Source organism: Rattus rattus, chromosome 14 (genome assembly GCF_011064425.1).
Source record: "Rattus rattus isolate New Zealand chromosome 14, Rrattus_CSIRO_v1, whole genome shotgun sequence".
NCBI lineage: Eukaryota > Metazoa > Chordata > Mammalia > Rodentia > Muridae > Rattus > Rattus rattus.
In genome coordinates, this window is record NC_046167.1 from 1,918,748 (window position 1) to 1,936,839 (window position 18,092).

General features: G+C 44.9%; 1 protein-coding gene across 1 annotated transcript in view; it reads right to left on the bottom strand.

Moving 5' to 3' along the window:
* Gad2 (glutamate decarboxylase 2) overlaps window positions 1-16,829 on the bottom strand; it is a 67,321-nt gene extending 50,492 nt beyond the window's left edge. Inside the window, exons 1-7 of the mRNA XM_032885304.1 lie at window positions 15,950-16,829; window positions 15,204-15,263; window positions 14,863-15,012; window positions 13,641-13,874; window positions 9,222-9,312; window positions 8,638-8,750; window positions 2,550-2,665 (exon numbers count right to left, since the gene is read on the bottom strand). Of these exons, the coding sequence (XP_032741195.1) occupies window positions 2,550-2,665; window positions 8,638-8,750; window positions 9,222-9,312; window positions 13,641-13,874; window positions 14,863-15,012; window positions 15,204-15,263; window positions 15,950-16,025 (840 nt within the window). The 5' untranslated portion in view covers window positions 16,026-16,829. The remainder of the gene's footprint in view (window positions 1-2,549; window positions 2,666-8,637; window positions 8,751-9,221; window positions 9,313-13,640; window positions 13,875-14,862; window positions 15,013-15,203; window positions 15,264-15,949) is intronic.
* Window positions 16,830-18,092: the final 1,263 nt, after the last annotated feature.

Below are 18,092 nucleotides of genomic sequence, written 5' to 3' on the forward strand. Positions count from 1 at the left end.
AAAACCAAATATTATTGTTCTAAAAAGATGTAGCAGTAAAAATGGCTCCTGATACCATACCGCCATACTCGTGGATCAGTGCCTTGCCCAGTCATCAGTGCGTAAGTTTCCTCCTGCAGCAGATTGGAGCAAACACAGAGACCCAGCCAGATATTACGTGAAGAGTCAGAGACCTTGGTATACTCAGCCCTAAACAGAATTTCTCCATCAAATCCCTCCCTGCAAGGCTCAGGGGACTCTGTGGAAGATGAGATGGAAAGACTATAAGAGTTAGAGGGGATGGAAGGCACCAAGAAAGTAAGGGCGTCTAATTCAGCATAAGCAAAGGTCATAGGAACTCCGAGGGACGGAGGCAGCATGCACAGGGCCTGTATGGGTCTGCTGCAGTTCTTCTGTGTATGTTCGCCCATACTTTTGGACTGTCAAAGAATAATCAGAGGTACCACACATTAAAAAATAACCCATGTGTCAAAATGGAAAGTCTAAGCCAGAGCCAGTTGGTATTCCAGGTAAATTTCATAATCGAATTATCATTTTTACTTATGTGAATTGAGAATTAAACAGACGCGTTACCTTTCTTTCTCTTAGAAATGAAGGAACGAGCTTCGAGTTTATAATACAAGGAAAGTATAGCAAAAGTAGTCTCAGAGCACACATGTGGCCTGAGCTCTCTAAAACAGGCTAAGCCATCGTTATCGACCGTGAGGCTCGAAAGGTTGTCCTAAAGGCAGAGAGCATAGGGTGGCTGGCTGGCTGCTGGGGCAACTTTAGAGAGCCAAAGAAAAGGATGTTTAATGTAAAACCATTTTGAAGCTGCAATATTGGGCAGTTTGAAGCTGAGCATACAGAACTATTTAATTATTTAGGGATCCGAATTCACATCGGGGAAATAGAGACAGGAAAGATTATGCTTGTTTTACCCATAGAGAACCAACACTTAAATGAAAGTCGTCTCCTGATATAGGTCAAATCATGAGACCTGTGTCGGCAGCACTTAGTCTTAATGACGTTGGATAGTCTGCTGCAGTGTGGCTCTTTTGTTGCTGTGCACTGCTAGGTAAGAGAGAAATAGAGAGCTGTTTGTATGTGAACCAACTGGAACATTGTTTTCATGCCTTCATGGTAGCAGAAAGGGTAGTATGTGCTCTTTGAGGGGCACAGGAGGAGCATTAAGTTCCATCCAACAAGGAAGACCAAACTTCTTAGCCTCTGTCGAGCTAATACCCCAGTGGTAGGCAGGAGCTGGTGTACAGCATCGATCTGACTCAAAGATAGATACAAAGGACCCCTACGTTATTTCTTTTTGGTACTTGTGATGCCTAATCTTTATTGACAGTTTGACTAAGTTTAGAATGAGGTAGAGCGTTTCTAAGTATGTCTGAGAGTGTTTCCAGAGACGATCAACTAAGGGGAGTAAGACCACCCTAGAGTGGGGAACACTGAGCCATGGACTAGCGCTGGGGACAGAGCAAAATCGGAGAGGAGGAAGCGTATCAATCTCTGCTCCCTGGCTCGTCATTATGTGACTGTTCTTCTCCACCTTCCTTCTTACCACAGTGGACTGAATTGTCCGAAACCAGGAGGACATTAATCTTTCCCTAGACCGTTTCATGCTAAAACATAACTAATACAGAACTAAATCAAGCCAGGCAGCTTCGAGTTCAATGGCTAAAGGCACCACAAGGGTTGAATCTGTCTAATCACTAAGACTCCAGCTTTAACCAGAAAGAGTGCATCCCTCGGGCCTTGTAGAGTTTGGATTACACACAGCACTGCATCAGTGATTCGGAAGAATTGAACATCACACTGCCTTTTCTTTTTTTTTTTTTTTTTTTTTTTTGGTTCTTTTTTTTTTTTAGCTGGGGACCGAACCAGGGCCTTGCGCTTCCTAGGTAAGCGCTCTACCACTGAGCTAAATCCCAGCCCCCCACACTGCCTTTTCTCTTGCTCCTATCCCTCACCACACAGTATTACAGACACACGGGAGCTGGAATGAAGTATGTTCCGCTTTGGAGTTGGAGAGACAGCTCAGTGGTTAGAGAGCCAGGTACTACTCTTTTTTTTTTTTTTTTTTTTTTTTTTTTTTTCGGAGCTGGGGACGGAACCCAGGGCCTTGCGCTTCCTAGGCAAGCGCTCTACCACTGAGCTAAATCCCCAATCCCCCCAGGTACTACTCTTGCAGAGAACTAAGTTCAGTTTCTGTCCGCGTCAGGTGGCTCACAAGTGCCTGTAACTCCAGTTCCAGGGAGGCGGCTGGCCTCCATAAGTACCAGCATGCATGTGCACACACCCATAGACAGATATACACATAATTAAAAACAATTTGTTAAAATAAGAGGTATAAATTCTGCTTTATCTTTGAGGTTTCCCTACACTTCAGAGATAAGGAACTCAATTCAGCTCAGCTCAATTCAATTCAATGTTCCCCTCATTCTCTCAAGATGTGTCTCCTGGAAATAGCACATTGAGAGAAAGGGCATTTCCGGGCATTATTCATTGAACTGGCCCCATCCCTGAGATCTTATGCTGGAAAGAACATAAACACATACATGCTCTGACGTGAATGCGATGAGCCTGGGCACCGCCGCCATCCCCTTTTCCTTGACTTCTGGAAACATCTTATAGCGGGCAATGAGCATGGCGTACATGTTGGAGATGGCACCACCTAGAGGGCACAGAAGCAGTTACAGCCTTCCATTCTCTGTCAACACTTCTCATGCAAGCAGCATTCTTTATTTCTTTCTTTCTTTTTCTTCTTTTTTTTATCTTTTCTTTTTTTATCTTTATTAACTTGAGTATTTCTTATTTACATTTCGATTATTATTCCCCTTCCCGGTTTCCCGGCCAACATCCCCCTAACCCCTCCACCTCCCCTTCTACATGGGCTTCCCCTCCCTATCCTCCCCCCATTACCACCCTCCCCCCAACAATCACGTTCACTGGGGGTTCAGTCTTAGCAGGACCCAGGGCTTCCCCTTCCACTGGTGCTCTTACTAGGCTATTCATTGCTACCTATGAGGTTGGAGCCCAGAGTCAGTCCATGTATAGTCTTTGGGTAGTGGCTTACTCCCTGGAAGCTCTGGTTGGTTGGCATTGTTGTTCATATGAGGTCTCGAGCCCCTTCAAGCTCTTCCAGACCTTTCTCTGATTCCTTCAACGGGGGTCCCGATCTCAGTTCAGTGGATTGCTGCTGGCATTCGCCTCTGTATTTGCTATATTCTGGCTGTGTCTCTCAGGAGCGATCTACATCCAGCTCCTGTCAGCCTGCACTTCTTTGCTTCATCCATCTTATCTAATTGGGTGGCTGTATATGTATGGGCCACATGTGGGGCAGGGTCTGAATGGGTGTTTCTTCTGCCTCTGTTCTAAACTTTGCCTCCCTATTCCCTGCCAAGGGTTTTCTTGTTCCCCTTTTAAAGAAGGAGTGAAGCATTCGCATTTTGGTCATCCTTCTTGAGTTCCTAGAATAGTTTCTTGAACTGTGGGTCACAGCCCAATATGGGATTATGTAACAGAGTTTGGTGGAGAGAAGAGTCTGCAAAGTTGCAAACAGTAAAACGTTTCTGAATATACAACAACCAAAAATTACTTCAAAATCAGCCATATACTAAGTCTGGGATGTTTCTAGCAGTGTTCAACAGTTCATGTCACATCACATGACGTCACTGTAACCTTGGTTCTAAACACACATCATGCTCACTTTGCCCTCCCCATCAAAGCGTGCAATGTCAATGCTGCCTAAAGAGTCAGTTACAAGATTATTGTATGTTATGAGTAGCAATGCTTTTTACTATACACACAAGATTTTCTGCTGTTACAGAAACTTAATGGCTTAATTATAGAAAACAAACATTTAGTATTTTTCCATCATTTGACTTAGCTGGTACATACCAATGTATCTGGATGGTGTTGTGTTAGAATGTTTGATTTGAAAGCTGCTGTTTGAGTTGTTGATATGAGTTCATAAATAACTGATGAATGAATATTGGTTTAGGTCTCGAACAAAATTTTCAATGATTCCTAAAATGGCCCTAAATACACTTCTGCCATTTGATATTGAATATGGATGCAATGTGGCGTTATAATGTATTGACTGTTATAAAATAAAAATAAGAAGTAACTCTAAAAATGGTGACATCTTTACGTAGTCCAGTATCAAGTAACCACCTAAGGCTTGGCTATTTTTAATAAACTAAACATTTATCTCATTATTTTGCAAATTCATTTTCATCTTTAATGAGTCCAAAGGTATCATACATAAAAAATTTAAAACAATTTTATAATAATTATATATATACTTTATATATAATTTATTTATATATAATTTTATATTTGTGATTATTTTATATGTCTAGAAACCCAGGTAGACTGAAAACTTCCCAGGAAAAAAGGGGTCATGACTGGGAAAATTGAAAAGGCACCGACCTTACAGCTCCTATAAAGTCTATTTTCAGATTCTAAGATACAGCTAAGAGGGTTCAGGAAAGCACCTTGGGCCCCAACTACAGTAAGAAAAGCACTTTAAATGCTGGGTGTGGTGGTGCATGCACTCAAAGCCAGTATGGGCTACATAGTGAGTACCAGAACAGTTAGGATTTCAAAGAGACCCTGGAGAGACAGAGAGACATAGCAACAGAGAAACAGATATGGAGAAGGAGAGGGAGAGGAGGGGAGGAGACAGAGAGGAAGGGGAACAGAGAGGGAGGAAGATTGAGGAAGAGTGGGAGTGAGATGGGGAGAGAGAAACTTCAAGGGGAATTTTCATTTATTTCACTCTGATCGGGAGTTCTTTTTAAAAGTCTTATCATGGGCTAGAAAGATGGCTGCTCCACAGTTAAGAGCACTGACTGCTCTTCCAGAGGTTCTGAGTTCAATTCCCAGCAACCACCTGGTGGCTCACAACCATCCGTAATGAGATCTGATGCCCTCTTCTGTTTTATCTGAAAACAGCAACAGTGTACTCATAAATAAAATATATAAATCTTCTTTTTAAAAGTCTTATCATATAGCACAGGCTGGCTTTGAATTCATGATACTTTTGTCTTAGCCTTCCAAATGCTAGGATTCGTATATGTACCACTATGCCCACTTGAAGAGATTTCTTTCTTTCTTTTTTTTTTTTTTTCCCGGAGCTGGGGACCGAACTCAGGGCCTTGCGATTGCTAGGCAAGCACTCTACCACTGAGCTAAATCCCCAACCCCTTGAAGAGATTTCTAAAAAGAGATTTTTTTCTTTCATTTCTCTCTAGTTTATAAATATAGCAAAGCCTATAAAATTCTTGTACTATCATGGTGGCAAATAACTATTTCTTTTCATTTTCAGCAATGTCTTGTCCTTGAATTGAGACCAACACGCTGCCCTTTACTCTGCATCCTGCTAATGGTTCCTATAGAACATCCACATTCATCTATCTCCTCATCCTCTGTTGATTCCTCTTAAAAGGCCCTTTCTCTCAAAGAGATCCCTGAGATACAATTGCACTCACGAATGCAATGCTGCTGCTGATTTCAGCTCCATGTAGAGTTGTATTTCTTGTATTTCCTCAAGACTGTCAAGACTTCACATGATCACGTTTTACTCTGCTGCGTAAGGAGGGTCTCACTTCACAAGCAATGGGACTTTCTGCAGGACTGTTCAGAATCTTAGGAATTTTGCTTCATATTCCAGGAAATATGAAGGCACTGACTAGGCACGCATAGCGGACACAGGATCAGAAGGCAGAGTGAACTCCAAGTGTTTCCTCTCTGCCCCAATCTAAGAATGAAACTCTTAAGACTATTCCACAGCCTTTTCTTCTAGTTGAGGATCAGGCAGGCTCTGCCAAGTTGAAGAGTCCATGCAGGGCTATGACCTTTGCCTTATGAGCCCTGCACTCTGATACAGGCAGGGCACTTGGTACAAAGCCATCAACCAGCCCTTGGCATCTCTACAGTCAGAATGTAGGCAGTTGCTACCTTGTTAGGCCCTAGAGACTCAGGACAGTAGAAAACAGGTCAAGTATGTTCTGATCAGATACCCAGGTTCCCACCTGTGATGCTGTACTCAATGGAAAGCTATTGAGCAGGGCTCACTCTAGCTTCTGATTTCTCAGTCTTAGCGCTCACTGATATTCTGAGCTAGAGAACTTCTTAAAGAGTGTTGTTGGAAGTAATGTTGGGTAGTTAGCCTCAGTCATGGATTCCAGTTGTCAACAGCATTTTCTCCCAAGCTATGACAACCCAAAATATCCACAGACATTGCCCTCTTTTGGAAGGGCAATACTGGCTCCCTAGTTGAGAACAGCTGCTCTTGCTACATTTCTCAGTCTGGTGGGGAAGGGATGGTGGGCGGTAGGTGGTGGGGGGGGTGGGGATTAGAAAAGAAAGGGGAATATAAACAAAGAAAGCACTCTTCATGTGTAATTATTCAAGAAGGTTTCAATCCTGGTCTCCTGCTCCTCATTTTGCATCTCAGTCATCCTCCAGCGAAAGGTTTTGCAGCTCTGAGGATGATGAAGGGATTTGTGCAAGACCACATGAAGATCAGAAGTGATGCCCTACAACCTCTAATGATTATATTAGGAAAAGATCTGAGACGAAGTCGGGCCTTTACCCCCCTCAGTCCTTATCCTTTATGGCCTTCCAAAGATTGGAGTGCTGTCTGATTCTCAGGTGTAGGTAAATTGCATGTACGGAATTCTTTCAGGAGTCGTGAGGCAATTTCAGGAAGCACCAAGTTCCTGGGTGTTTGTGGTAAGGATGAGCAGAACTGGACAACAGTCAAAATAAGCTAAGCATTTTGTCCACGTCAAAGACCCAAGTCTTACAATTATTCCCAGGACCGGAGGGCACCAGGACGTGCCTGTGAGCCTACTTTCTGTACTCCTGTCCCTTGGATCATTTGACTCTGTAGCCCAGGAGCAAGGCTACTTCTACTAGCAAACTAGGATGCTACATACATTCGCTCTTCTTGTAGGAAGTTGAGCAAGGACAGATCTGCATTGTTTTCTGTTGCTGTACCCTCTGACTGACTTTGGAATATTTATATTACAATGTAACGCTACATCTATGGGTTTTACACCATGGTTAGAGCATATGCATCTTCAGGCTCAAAGGAAGAAGTTTCATAGCCTCCAACCACTGTTTGCCACCATCCACTGTGTCAGACAGAACCTAGCAGAACCAACAAGCAGGATTTCTTGGGGTGTGTGTTATCTGGGGCATTTAGGTTCCAAGACAGGCTAGATAATTAGGCATGGCCCCTCTTTAGACTAGCAAAGATTTCCTACTTCTGTGAGCTATTAAAACTGAACCATGTTGTTCTTGGTGCATCTCAGGGACAACTTAAACTTCCAATCAACACTATCCTTATATGAATATTCTCTTGAATGAATAAGGTAGAAATGATGTTGACATCGTAACCCTTGTAACTGTACCTAGTTCTTCATGAAAATATGTTCTAAGCATCAATCTTGGACAATAAAGACAAACCACAAACTTAGCGGGAAGGGAGAATAAGTACTAAATTGCCTAGAAAATGAAAGAATCCATCACCACTAGTGTTCAATGACTGTTTTTTTTTTTTTTTTTTTTTTTTTTTTTTTTAGGCTAATTTTCTGTTCCATTTCCCTTTAGTATCTGAAAAAAAAAACATGCTATGTACTTAAAAACACAAAACAACAGAGGTGAGATGGTTTATCAGACACAAACAAGTCTTGTCCTTGAGGCCACTACTGCTTGGTCATTGTTTCTTCTTCAGACCCTCTCACCTCTCACTTCCTTTGCAGACTTCAGAGGGCTCTGAATCCTGACTGGCTGTGCCCAGCTGTGCCTGGCTGACAGCTGCAGGTGTAACTCTGGCCTCTCCTGTCCAACCCACCTATCACAGCTTGCTGAAGACTGGCTTCCTCTCACTGATTAGGTATCACTCTGACACCAGGCTACTTTTTCATGGGTCAGTGACTTTTTCCATTGCCTTCCTAACTCCCTTTTCATCTAGGAATCAAGTCAAGGTCACAGCATTTTGTTTCAGGTTGATTCTCTGGGCTGGGAGAGGTATAAATAAGGGAGCTTAGCACGCAGTGACTGGTAATCAGAAGCAAAATAGGAAACATCTTGTGGTGTGATAAAGAGGAGAGAAAATACCTCAAACAAATCAGCACTCTCTTCTAGCTCTAAGGAACCACCTCTCCATGCACTCGATGCCCTCCTTGAATGAGTCTAAATCCACTTCTCTGTTCATTATTCCAGAGACTAGAGAAAAGAGGGAATGGGCTTTTCGGGGGAAATATAGCTCGGTATATACATTTACACACCGAGTGTTGTGTTAAATGATGCTTTCATTTCACTCATTCTGAGGAATGCAGCAAGGGTGAATTTCCTTATTGGCAATTATTCTTTTGACCAGCACTATCTATACCTCTTATACGCAGGGTCATGGAGAAGTATGAGGTGATATCACGTCTGACTGTACTCGGTCGAGCACAGATAATTGGTATTTAAGCATGAGATTAGTAAGTTCCAAGGTGTGTTCAATGGACTAAGCCATACTCATTATTTTCATAAACACAGCTTAAGTGACTTAATCAGAAACACAGAATAGATGTTTATAACATAGCATACCAGAAGAACAAAACAGAAAAAATGAAATGTATATACCAGGAGAAAAGATTCCATCACCAGAGCCTCCTGGCCAGCCAATGATTTCCCTCATTTTCTTTAGTGTCACATATTCCAGTAGTACAAATACAGGGGCGATCTCATAGGTGAACCTGAAATACAGAAATGACCATGTTTTATGTCCTTAACTCAGATAAATTATTTACTATTGTAATATCGCAGAATTTCTCCTTTTTTAAAACTTATAATTATTGATGTAAGATTAAAATATCAAATATAAAATTATTTATAAAAGTTTTCTAAAATATTGCTAATTTTTCCATTGCCTTAAAGGCAAGATCTTCAAATATTGGTATAATGTATAGGGATAGTTTAAGGTATTGAATGCAGAATATTACATAGTAGGACTACATAAAAGGCAACATTGGCTTTTATTTCTCTTTTACATGATGAGTTATTTTAAATCAAAATGTTTAAAGTCTCTTTCGCATTTTAAATATTTGCAAAGTTTGAGAAAATCAAAAAACATATCAAGGCTATTTCTTTAATTAAGGCAGAGTAAGGAGAACACACGATGCGAAGGGATTTACACAAAAGAGGTTTCTGTGTAATCAGTTACTTACATGTTCGTGTTTGCTGTTGATGTCAACCAATCTGCTGCTAATCCAACCATATCCAATCCGGTAGACAGCTGATTAAAATATCGGGGATGCCCTGAATAAAATGGAATTAGGATTGGAACCAGTGAAAATAATTGTCTCCCAAACACATGGTTTTTATATCTAAAGAATCTTGAAAGACACTTCAGGTACAAGAGATGCGTATTCAGAAATCAAATATGTAAACGTGCCCGTGGGCACAAGACACATACCACATGCACATATGTGCACACACACTGAGGCAACCCTTCCTCTAACCAGGGGCTACTTAGGACATAATATTCCCTAAGACATACACTAAATAGGCCCTATAAAAATAATATGTATTTCACAACGTGGAGACTAGAACATTTCCTACTATACTTCCAATATAATTGCAAACTAAAATGTTATAGTACCCCAAATCATTCCTCTTATTTGCATCAATACTGCTAACAGCCCTTTTGTTGAGCTGTCCCGAGAATCAGTCATACCATGACATCCTTCAGGCATGCCACCATCCGTAATAATATCAGTGACAAATGGCTGATGATTACAAAGACAAGACAAAAATAAAAAAATAGGACACTCTGAGTGGTTAGTCTTGGATTCAAAGGTGATGAGTGTCTAGAGATGGAATAGACAAAGCTAATTCTTGACAGATCTTCTCTGTCTGAACATTTGATTACAGTCAACAGAGGTCCCTCATAGTAAAATTTAGAACAAAGCTGAGCAGCCAGCATTACTGTCTTGTTGACAGATATGTGAATAATACATTCTACGATAGACTGACCCATTAAAAGGATTATCTTATTAATGTTTAGATTTTTCTAAAATTCTGTAAATGGGTTGACTTGCACACACCCTGGAGGCTGTTATTTAAAATGTGATTATAAATATCTCATTGGGATCCTGTTTCCCATCTTGTTTCGTAGAAGGCGACCAAGAGATGCATGTTGTGTTTAGCAGTTTGAGAGGAAGCATAATTATGGAAGTGGTATCTGATAAAAAACAGTATCTGTCACTTGCTGGACATCTGTCCAGCGCCCGTGATGTGAGTCTCACATCCCAAGCGTGGGCAAAACAAGATAAAGGACAACACTGGGGAAAGCACATTGCTTATCTCTGGGACTAGATGGCTCTCTTATCAGCAGGAGGCATGCAGCTAGAGAGTTTGACAATGGGAACAGACAGGCACCAGGAAGGAGCGCTTTTTAGAGGGACTGGTATTTGTGCACCTCCAGTTAATTCTTTGCATTACCTCCTTTAAGGCCTCAAATCATGCCCCCGCTCCCTTTTTCTCTTCCGCGGTCCCTTTGACTCTGACCTCATCAGTTTACTCATTCAGAAAAGGTATAAAGTCCCTCAGCTGCTGCAGTTGCTGTTGCAACACACCACTCTCTTCTCTCTGCCTCATTGACTCCCCATTTCATTGTAGCCCGAAGCTGACATCACAGCCCACTTCTCTCTCCAGAGGGCCCTCCACTCTTCCATCCCCAAATCATTTTTTGAGTGAGGAAATCAATCTGGATTTATTTTTATAATTTATATGCATTTCTAGCTGAACCTTCCTATTATCACACAGGATTTAACTGTGGAAATTCTGGCAGCAAAAACCTCTCAATAAGACGGAGAGGAATTCTAGGGCATGTGCAGGAGCTCTGAACAAATACTTGTGGTAAACTAAAGGCAAGCGAGATGCTTCTGTTACTGGGTTTCCTTCCCTGCATATAGTTTTCTGCCTTGGTCCGATTTTATCTGACTTTTCTCCTGTGCCACAGCTCTCCCTCACTGATTGTATGAAACTACATAGCTAGGTAGTTTGACTGGTCAGAACAGCGTGCCATTTGGGGTTCTGGCAGAAATATCCCCCTAATTACATTTGTTCTGTTCCTGGGGCCCCATGCACTGCCTCCAAGGGTTTCCCACTGCACCCATTCAGAGCTGTCTGAGAGCATGAGAAGCAGCCTCTGAATCTGTCGGTAATTCCAGCAGAGCTGGAATCCTGCGGGGGCCCGGGGCCCACGTGATTTGAACAGGATGAGCGAGCTCCAAGCACAGGGTGTCTCATGCACAGATTAGCACATGAGTCCTAAAAGATGTGCAAAAACTAACACCTGGCAAATAAGACCTGGTAGTCTCCAGTCAGATGGAGAGAAGCCAAACGTCCTCTAAAATTGCTTTTTGTGAACTGACAACCCACGGAAGGATGTGCCTCTTACATTGGGCTCAGTTTCCTTTGTCTAAGGCTTCTCTTAAAGATTGGAGACTACATTAACATGAACCTATGCCTCCCAGCTACCACAAATAAAGGAAGAAATACCTGCAGATACCGTGCTAGAATCCTACCACCCATGGAAGTTTCTAGTTCTACCGCTTCTTTACAAGTGATTTAAATAGGACATAGACGCCTCATTTAAAAATCTCCACTGCCCTTCAATCCTTTATAAAGCTCCAGGCCAGACAGAAATTAAGTTAAGAGGGGCCAGGTGACATTTTATAAAATGATCTTCAAAGGATCATAAGAATACTGGATGGGGACAGGGAGTGCAACTGCTTTGATGGACTAGGTAGTGTCAGCTGATAAACAGGACACTAACAGTATAAGAAGCCACAAGCTTTTCCGTTGAAGACAAAGGCTGCCTATGTATGCCTTTTTTTTTTTTTTTTTAAGTGCTATTTAGGGATATAAGGGCAGAAGACAAAACGTGGCATCAGTAATATTGAGATATTCATCTTAATCTAACAGATTTTATCTTCACTCTAAATGAGATGCACCACAGCAACATTTGACTAACAGTTTTACAAAACTTATAGCAACAATCTGATAATTTAACGAACCCATTTATTCCCCGATGGTGGAGCATCGATATATAGAACTATTACTCCCACTGCCTGGCAATTCCCACTATCTTAATTCCAAATTGCATTTCGAAGACTAGCTGGCAGCTTTTGAAAACAAAGAGGTAAAAAAAAAAAAAAGTACGTGTTCTCTTTTATTTGTGAGCAGCATAAACAAACGGTAGGAAGTTTTGCCATTAGCGTATTTAAATGTCAGGTGTGGGGGATGGGTCAAGCAGAGACAGATTAAAAGCACGGCTCAAGCTTCGGTTGGTGGGTGCATGCAAAGTAACTGGGAGCAGAGTATCTCACATGCTTGGCGTGTATATTCCGTTGGTGTTTCAGGAGGACTAACTGACGATATTTAAAAAATGTCTATACTCCCTGGAAATCAAGTTCAGCTCATTTCGGCTCGACTCTATTTCCAAGTCTACAGTCTTACAAAGTGGATAATAATTACACAATAAATCAGTTTTCCAAGGCATCTATACAAATCTTTCTTCTCTAATCATATAAAGAATGCTCAGGGGAAAAAAGGCCAAACCATGTTTGTAGCAAAATTCTTAAAATGTTTGTCCTTTGTTATACTAATAAACTACTGGAAAAATGGCAGCATAAAGCATGACGTTTGCATGGTAACCCATGCCTACTTAATATTTCACATTCGTTAGCACATCTTTACGTCTACAAATCATTGTAAGTCCATAAGCCTTCCCTCCTCCACCTCATAAAGGCATTCATATTTATCACTTTACTTTGTTTCACCATGTATCAAGATGATTAGAGACAATGTAGGGGAAAAAAGCAGGGCACTCAGGACCTGGGAGGAAGAAAGCTCTGGAGGTACGAATGATGTTGCCCCTGGACTACAACATCCTTTTACCCAGTTTTAAAGGATGTTGTGAGACTCTAATAGACCCTAACACACATCTTTAAATGGACCCTTAAACAATTCGGGTATTCTTATCCACATAAGCGAAGGAGAAAATCCTTGAGTAATACTACTGGGCTGCTAAGCATTGGTGGGGGGCGGGGGAGCGGGTCGTGCGTGCGCGTGCGCGCGCCTCCATACTTCTTTCAAACCAGGAGAAAAACTGGAATTGAAATCTAAAATTAAGTCTTTTGAAACAATGCTACAGCATTCTCCCTCGAGCCTGAAGATTGCACAGGCTGGTTAGCTGGGGTTCTTGACTAGTTCCAGGTGGAGAAAATTGACACTAGCACATGCAGTTCAGGTGTACTGGATTGCATCTTTAGTCTTTACAGCATCCCTTTCAACATTCCCTTTCTTTCTTCATTTTGGGTACTGGCCCCTGCTGACAAATGGTTGCTTCTACAGCCTCCAATTAATCTCCTTGCCAATCTCATAATTTATACCCCGACTATGGCTCGGTTATTGTTAGAAAGGTGCCTCTGAATCACTCCAATAATGACTATTTTTAAGCCAATGTAACTTTGTAATTTTGGAAATAACACGACCCACCATAAGAAAAACGGTTTTATAGGGAAAAAATAAAATTGCAAAAGGGAAAAATAGCTTTATTATTACTGGTTGCACAATACCTGTTTTAATCGCATATTTTAGAGTTGTTTGGCAGTGCGTCAAAATTTCCTCCAGATTTTGCGGTTGGTCTGCCAATTCCCAATTATACTCTTGAAGAAGCTCATTGGGATAATGGAAATCAATCACTTTAGTTGATCTATCAAAACTTTTCACCACGTACTGAAGCAAAATGTTCATAACATCTTGCAGAAATGCCAGAGTGGGCCTTTCTCCTTCACAGGCCGGCAGCAGGTCTGAAGAACGGAATGGGAGGGACATTTTAGATGTCACTACAAAGACCCTGGCAATTAGTGAATGGGCAATTTTGCTTTGAACTGATTTGATGTGATCGCAGTGCTCAGGACGCTAAAATAAGGGGGAATCTCTGGAAATCGGAGACCACATCGGGTTAGGGAGAGAAGACCCTGTTTCAAACAAAACCAGAGCATCTGGAAACACAAGCAAATAAAACCTCCTCCCGGAATTAAGTTTTGCATTTTATTTGTAACAAATTACGTTGCTTGGTTAATTTTTTTTCCCAAGATGAGTGTTTCAGCTTGTCCGTTTCACAAGCGTTAGTCCCAAATGGTCTATTTGAGTAAATCATCTTAATGGTTTGTCAATATTCCACTTCCGAAATGTTTGAGAAATACCTTCCGGCAAACCAGGAAAAGTGATTCATGCCAAGTTATGATCTCTGGCTTTTTTTGAAGGGCGGATTTTTCCAAAGTTGGGGTGTGTGTGGGGGGGAGGTGTGGATGTGTGCGCGAGTTCACGCACTGTTTGGAAGCCAGGGAGTCATGAATGCGTAGGTAAAATTTAGCGCCTAGGGCTCAGGTAAACAGAATCGTTCCTCTTTGAAATAACGGTTACAAACTACTTTGGATCCAAACGAACACGTAAAACTCCCTGCAATTCCGAAGTACTTCCCAGGGCATTTTGGAAATCTGTGCTACCCAGAGGCTGGGGCAGCACCAAGAAGCCTACTATGGTGCACATCGCTGCCACTGCCACCTCCGACTCTATTTGAGGCTGCTCCAGTGCAGGGCACTGTGGTCTCCGATTCGGGTTGGGGAAGGCCAGGGCCGCGTTCTTGGAACAACTCCAGCACACAGACCCCCACATCCTTCCAATTCCGGGGAAGATTCTCAGAGTCCCCACCCCCACCCCATTCTGTCACCCACTTGGCGGGGACAGACGTCCGAGGGGTGGAGCGCGGTTCTGGCCAGCCGACCTCTTTACCTGTTGCGTGCAGAAGTGCATAATTGACATCCCCTTTGGGGCAGCTGCAGGGTTTTTGGTCACAGGTGCAGGCGACCTTCCGAGTGGCGGCCCGCGAGGTCACGCTCCCGCCGCTCTCTGCTGGCTTCTCAGAGTCTCCGTAGAGCAGAGCTGGACAAGGACACGGAGCGCCGGACCTAGGTCAGCCCCTGACCGTCCCGGCTCCCACATCCCCGCCCACCCGCAACCGAGGGACTGGGCCGACATAGGCTGCAGGCACGGAGCGGAGCAGGCGGCATTGTTCCGGCCAGCGTGCGCCCCCGACCTTGTCCGCCCTTCTCTCCAACCGCGCCACCACTCACCGCACAGCTTGTTTCCGATGCCGCCCGTGAACTTTTGGGCCACCTGGCACCAGGCTCTCGCTGCAATCGCCAGGCAGGGAAAAGCGAATCGGAAAGAGAACAGACGGGGGAGTGAGAAATTTTGTTCTACGTGAACCAGGTCTCCGAGTCCGGAGTCTGGGGACCCGGCGCCAACCTCGAGAGCGGCCACGGGTTAGCGACTCTGCCTTCAGCAGGTGGGGGAGCCCGAGGGAACCTGGCGCCCGGGCCAGCCCTCATCTTGTCGTGTCCCAGAAAGAAAGCAGTCCACACCGCGGCCCTTTGCACTTCTTCGCCAGGTCCTCGGGTTTCCAGACCCTCCCTGTTCGCGCCGGGGCTGGCTTTCCTAGACCCGAGGATGTTTGTTTCTCGCGGCGCTTGCCTCTCAGACCCTTAACTCTACCCGGTTCCTATATTGTCTTTCCCTGCCCGGGGTCTAGACGTCCCTAAGCAAAGCTCAGGTTTCCGATGACAGCAGATGCAGCAGTCTTTTAGGAACCTACGTTTAGGGGAAGGGGCCGAGACAACCCTGGGCTTTTTCCCAGGGGGACAAAGGGCTGAGGGGAGGGGTTGGGGTTCTCGCACAGTTAAGGACTTAACCCAGGGAGCCAGGCGAAGCGCCGGAATAAGTTTCCTGTTGCAGATGTCAAAGCTTTGATCATCTGCGTAGCCGGGCAAACCCTAATCCATCCACAAAGCTCTCCCGCTGCAGGTTCTGGTTTTCCTACCTGTTCCCGGGTTCTCAGGATCCCCAGAGCCATCTTCAGATCCGAAGGACCAAAAGCCAGAGCCGGGAGATGCCATGGGTTCTGCTAGTCTGGCGCTGGTCGCCTCCGAGTGGCTGCGGGCAAGCTGCCTTCGGCTCGACCCTGCACGCGCCTGCGTGCGTGTGCGAGTGCGTGTGGCGGGAGGAGGGCACCGCGCGAGGGCTGGAGCAGCCGCGCGACGAGGGTGGGTGTCACACAGGGACAGGAAACGTGCTGTCTGCGTATGCCAGTGCTCGTGCGTGTGAGTGTTCGAGTCGGGGCGTAGGGACGCGCCGTTGTGCTCTGCGCGGTGGTTAAATGGGGGAGTAGCCTGATCCTCGCAGTCTGGAGATTGGAAAGTGGAAAGGACCCAAGGGAATTTTTAGGGAGAGGAGTTTGGTGGGGAGACCAGAGAGTGACGAAAGGGAAATGGAGGAGCTGGGTCGTGAGGTGCGAGGCTGTGCGTTCGAGCGCGAGTCAGATGCGGGGGTGGGAGGCGTGCCTGCGCAGCGCTGACCCAGCCACAGGCGCTCCAGGTCCTCTTCGGCCCGGACGCGCTGTCCAGGGTGCTACCGCAGCCCGCTGCACGCTGGCCTCGGTGACCCTGGGCACCAGGGAGACCTTGACAATCTTGGAGGGGTGACTGAAAGCGACTTCACATGTGCATCGATTGGCTCATTGTTTGAGAGCTGTCTCTGGCTGAGGCCGGCCGAGCAAAAGCGGTTTTCGTACCCTCCTTCCTCCAAACCCGTGCGGAGGTCGCTGTGACCTCAAGAGCCCAGGCCACCTGGCCGCAATCAGGCAGAGCTCCAGAGCACGGGGAAGGAACCAAAGAGGGAGGAAGGTGGATCGCTTCCACGCCAACGGACTCATTTCATCTCCTTCCTTAGCCGAGCCTAAAAATGTCTGCCTGCTGAGCTGAGCCAGCCTGGGGGGGTCGTCCCCTTCCTGTGCAGTCAGGCGCTGAGTCCCCAGACCCACCGTCCAGGTTTTGACTGACGGCTGAGGAGAAAGACTGCTGATTGAAGCAATTAAAATCCACGCTGGAGTCTATCACTGAGGACCTCAGGCTGGGAAAAATTAAATAAATAAAACGAACAGAAACTTCTTGAAAGGGAGCAGCGGAGAACTGACACAGACCACAGGATTTATGGTTGATGGGGGAGGGGATCCGGTTACTTGGTGACCTTGGCTTGCTGCTTATGCACCTGTGCTTAGGCGGGATTCAGGGGTTTTCGAAGTAAGCAAACCAGACTTTCCAAATTCCAGGAGAAAAGGCACTCGGGTAGTTTCAGGAGTACTGAAACCACTGACCTCTCCCCTTCCCCAGAAGAGTCCTTAAGGTCAGGAGGTGCCTAGGAACGCAAGATTGGCAATTTCCCGGCCCAGAGAGAAGTAGTTTCGTTTGTGTTTTCTAATAAAGGAATGAAACAATCCTTTCTGTTTTCTCTTCCCTAAAGGCCCATAAACTGCGGGACAGCGCCTTAAGGAAGATGTGGGGCCCTCGGACTCCGCTTTGTTTCGGCTTGCTTATACTAGACCCATGGTTTCCGATTTACACATAGCTCAAGAAAGACTGGCGGGAAGGTGCTGCTTTCAGCCATCCGGATCTCCTTTCCTGCGCTCCCTGAGCAAGGGGCTGCAGTCTCCCTGGTCTCCACAGCATTTCTTCGTTCCTTCTTTTGAGTTTTCAAAAAAGGCACCGAAGCTCTTGCCTGAGCAGGGACCCTACTTGGTTTTGGCGACCAGGATCACTTATTTTGTTTAGGGATCCTGAGACCTCGGGTTACTGTGCAGAAGCCCAAGTCTTGGGCCTCCAAGTGCGTTCTCTCCCCAAAGCTTTACTTCTTCCCAGTTGCCAGAATCCTGGGGGCCAGGGAGGATCTAGATAGTGGATGCCCACAGAAGTCGCGGGACTAGGGAGGCGTGGGGAGTGTGATTGACCCTGTTGAGGTGCTACCCAGGCATGTTTCTAAGCCAAAAGCAGGAGCATGTTGAGGGAAGGTAGTCATCTTGACGCAAGCCTTAACTTGGTCAGTCTTTAGGGTACTCCAGGCCTGGTGACTTCGGCTGGCAGAGGCAACATCTCCTGGAATGCGGGGCGCTCTCTCCACCCAGCCTTGCC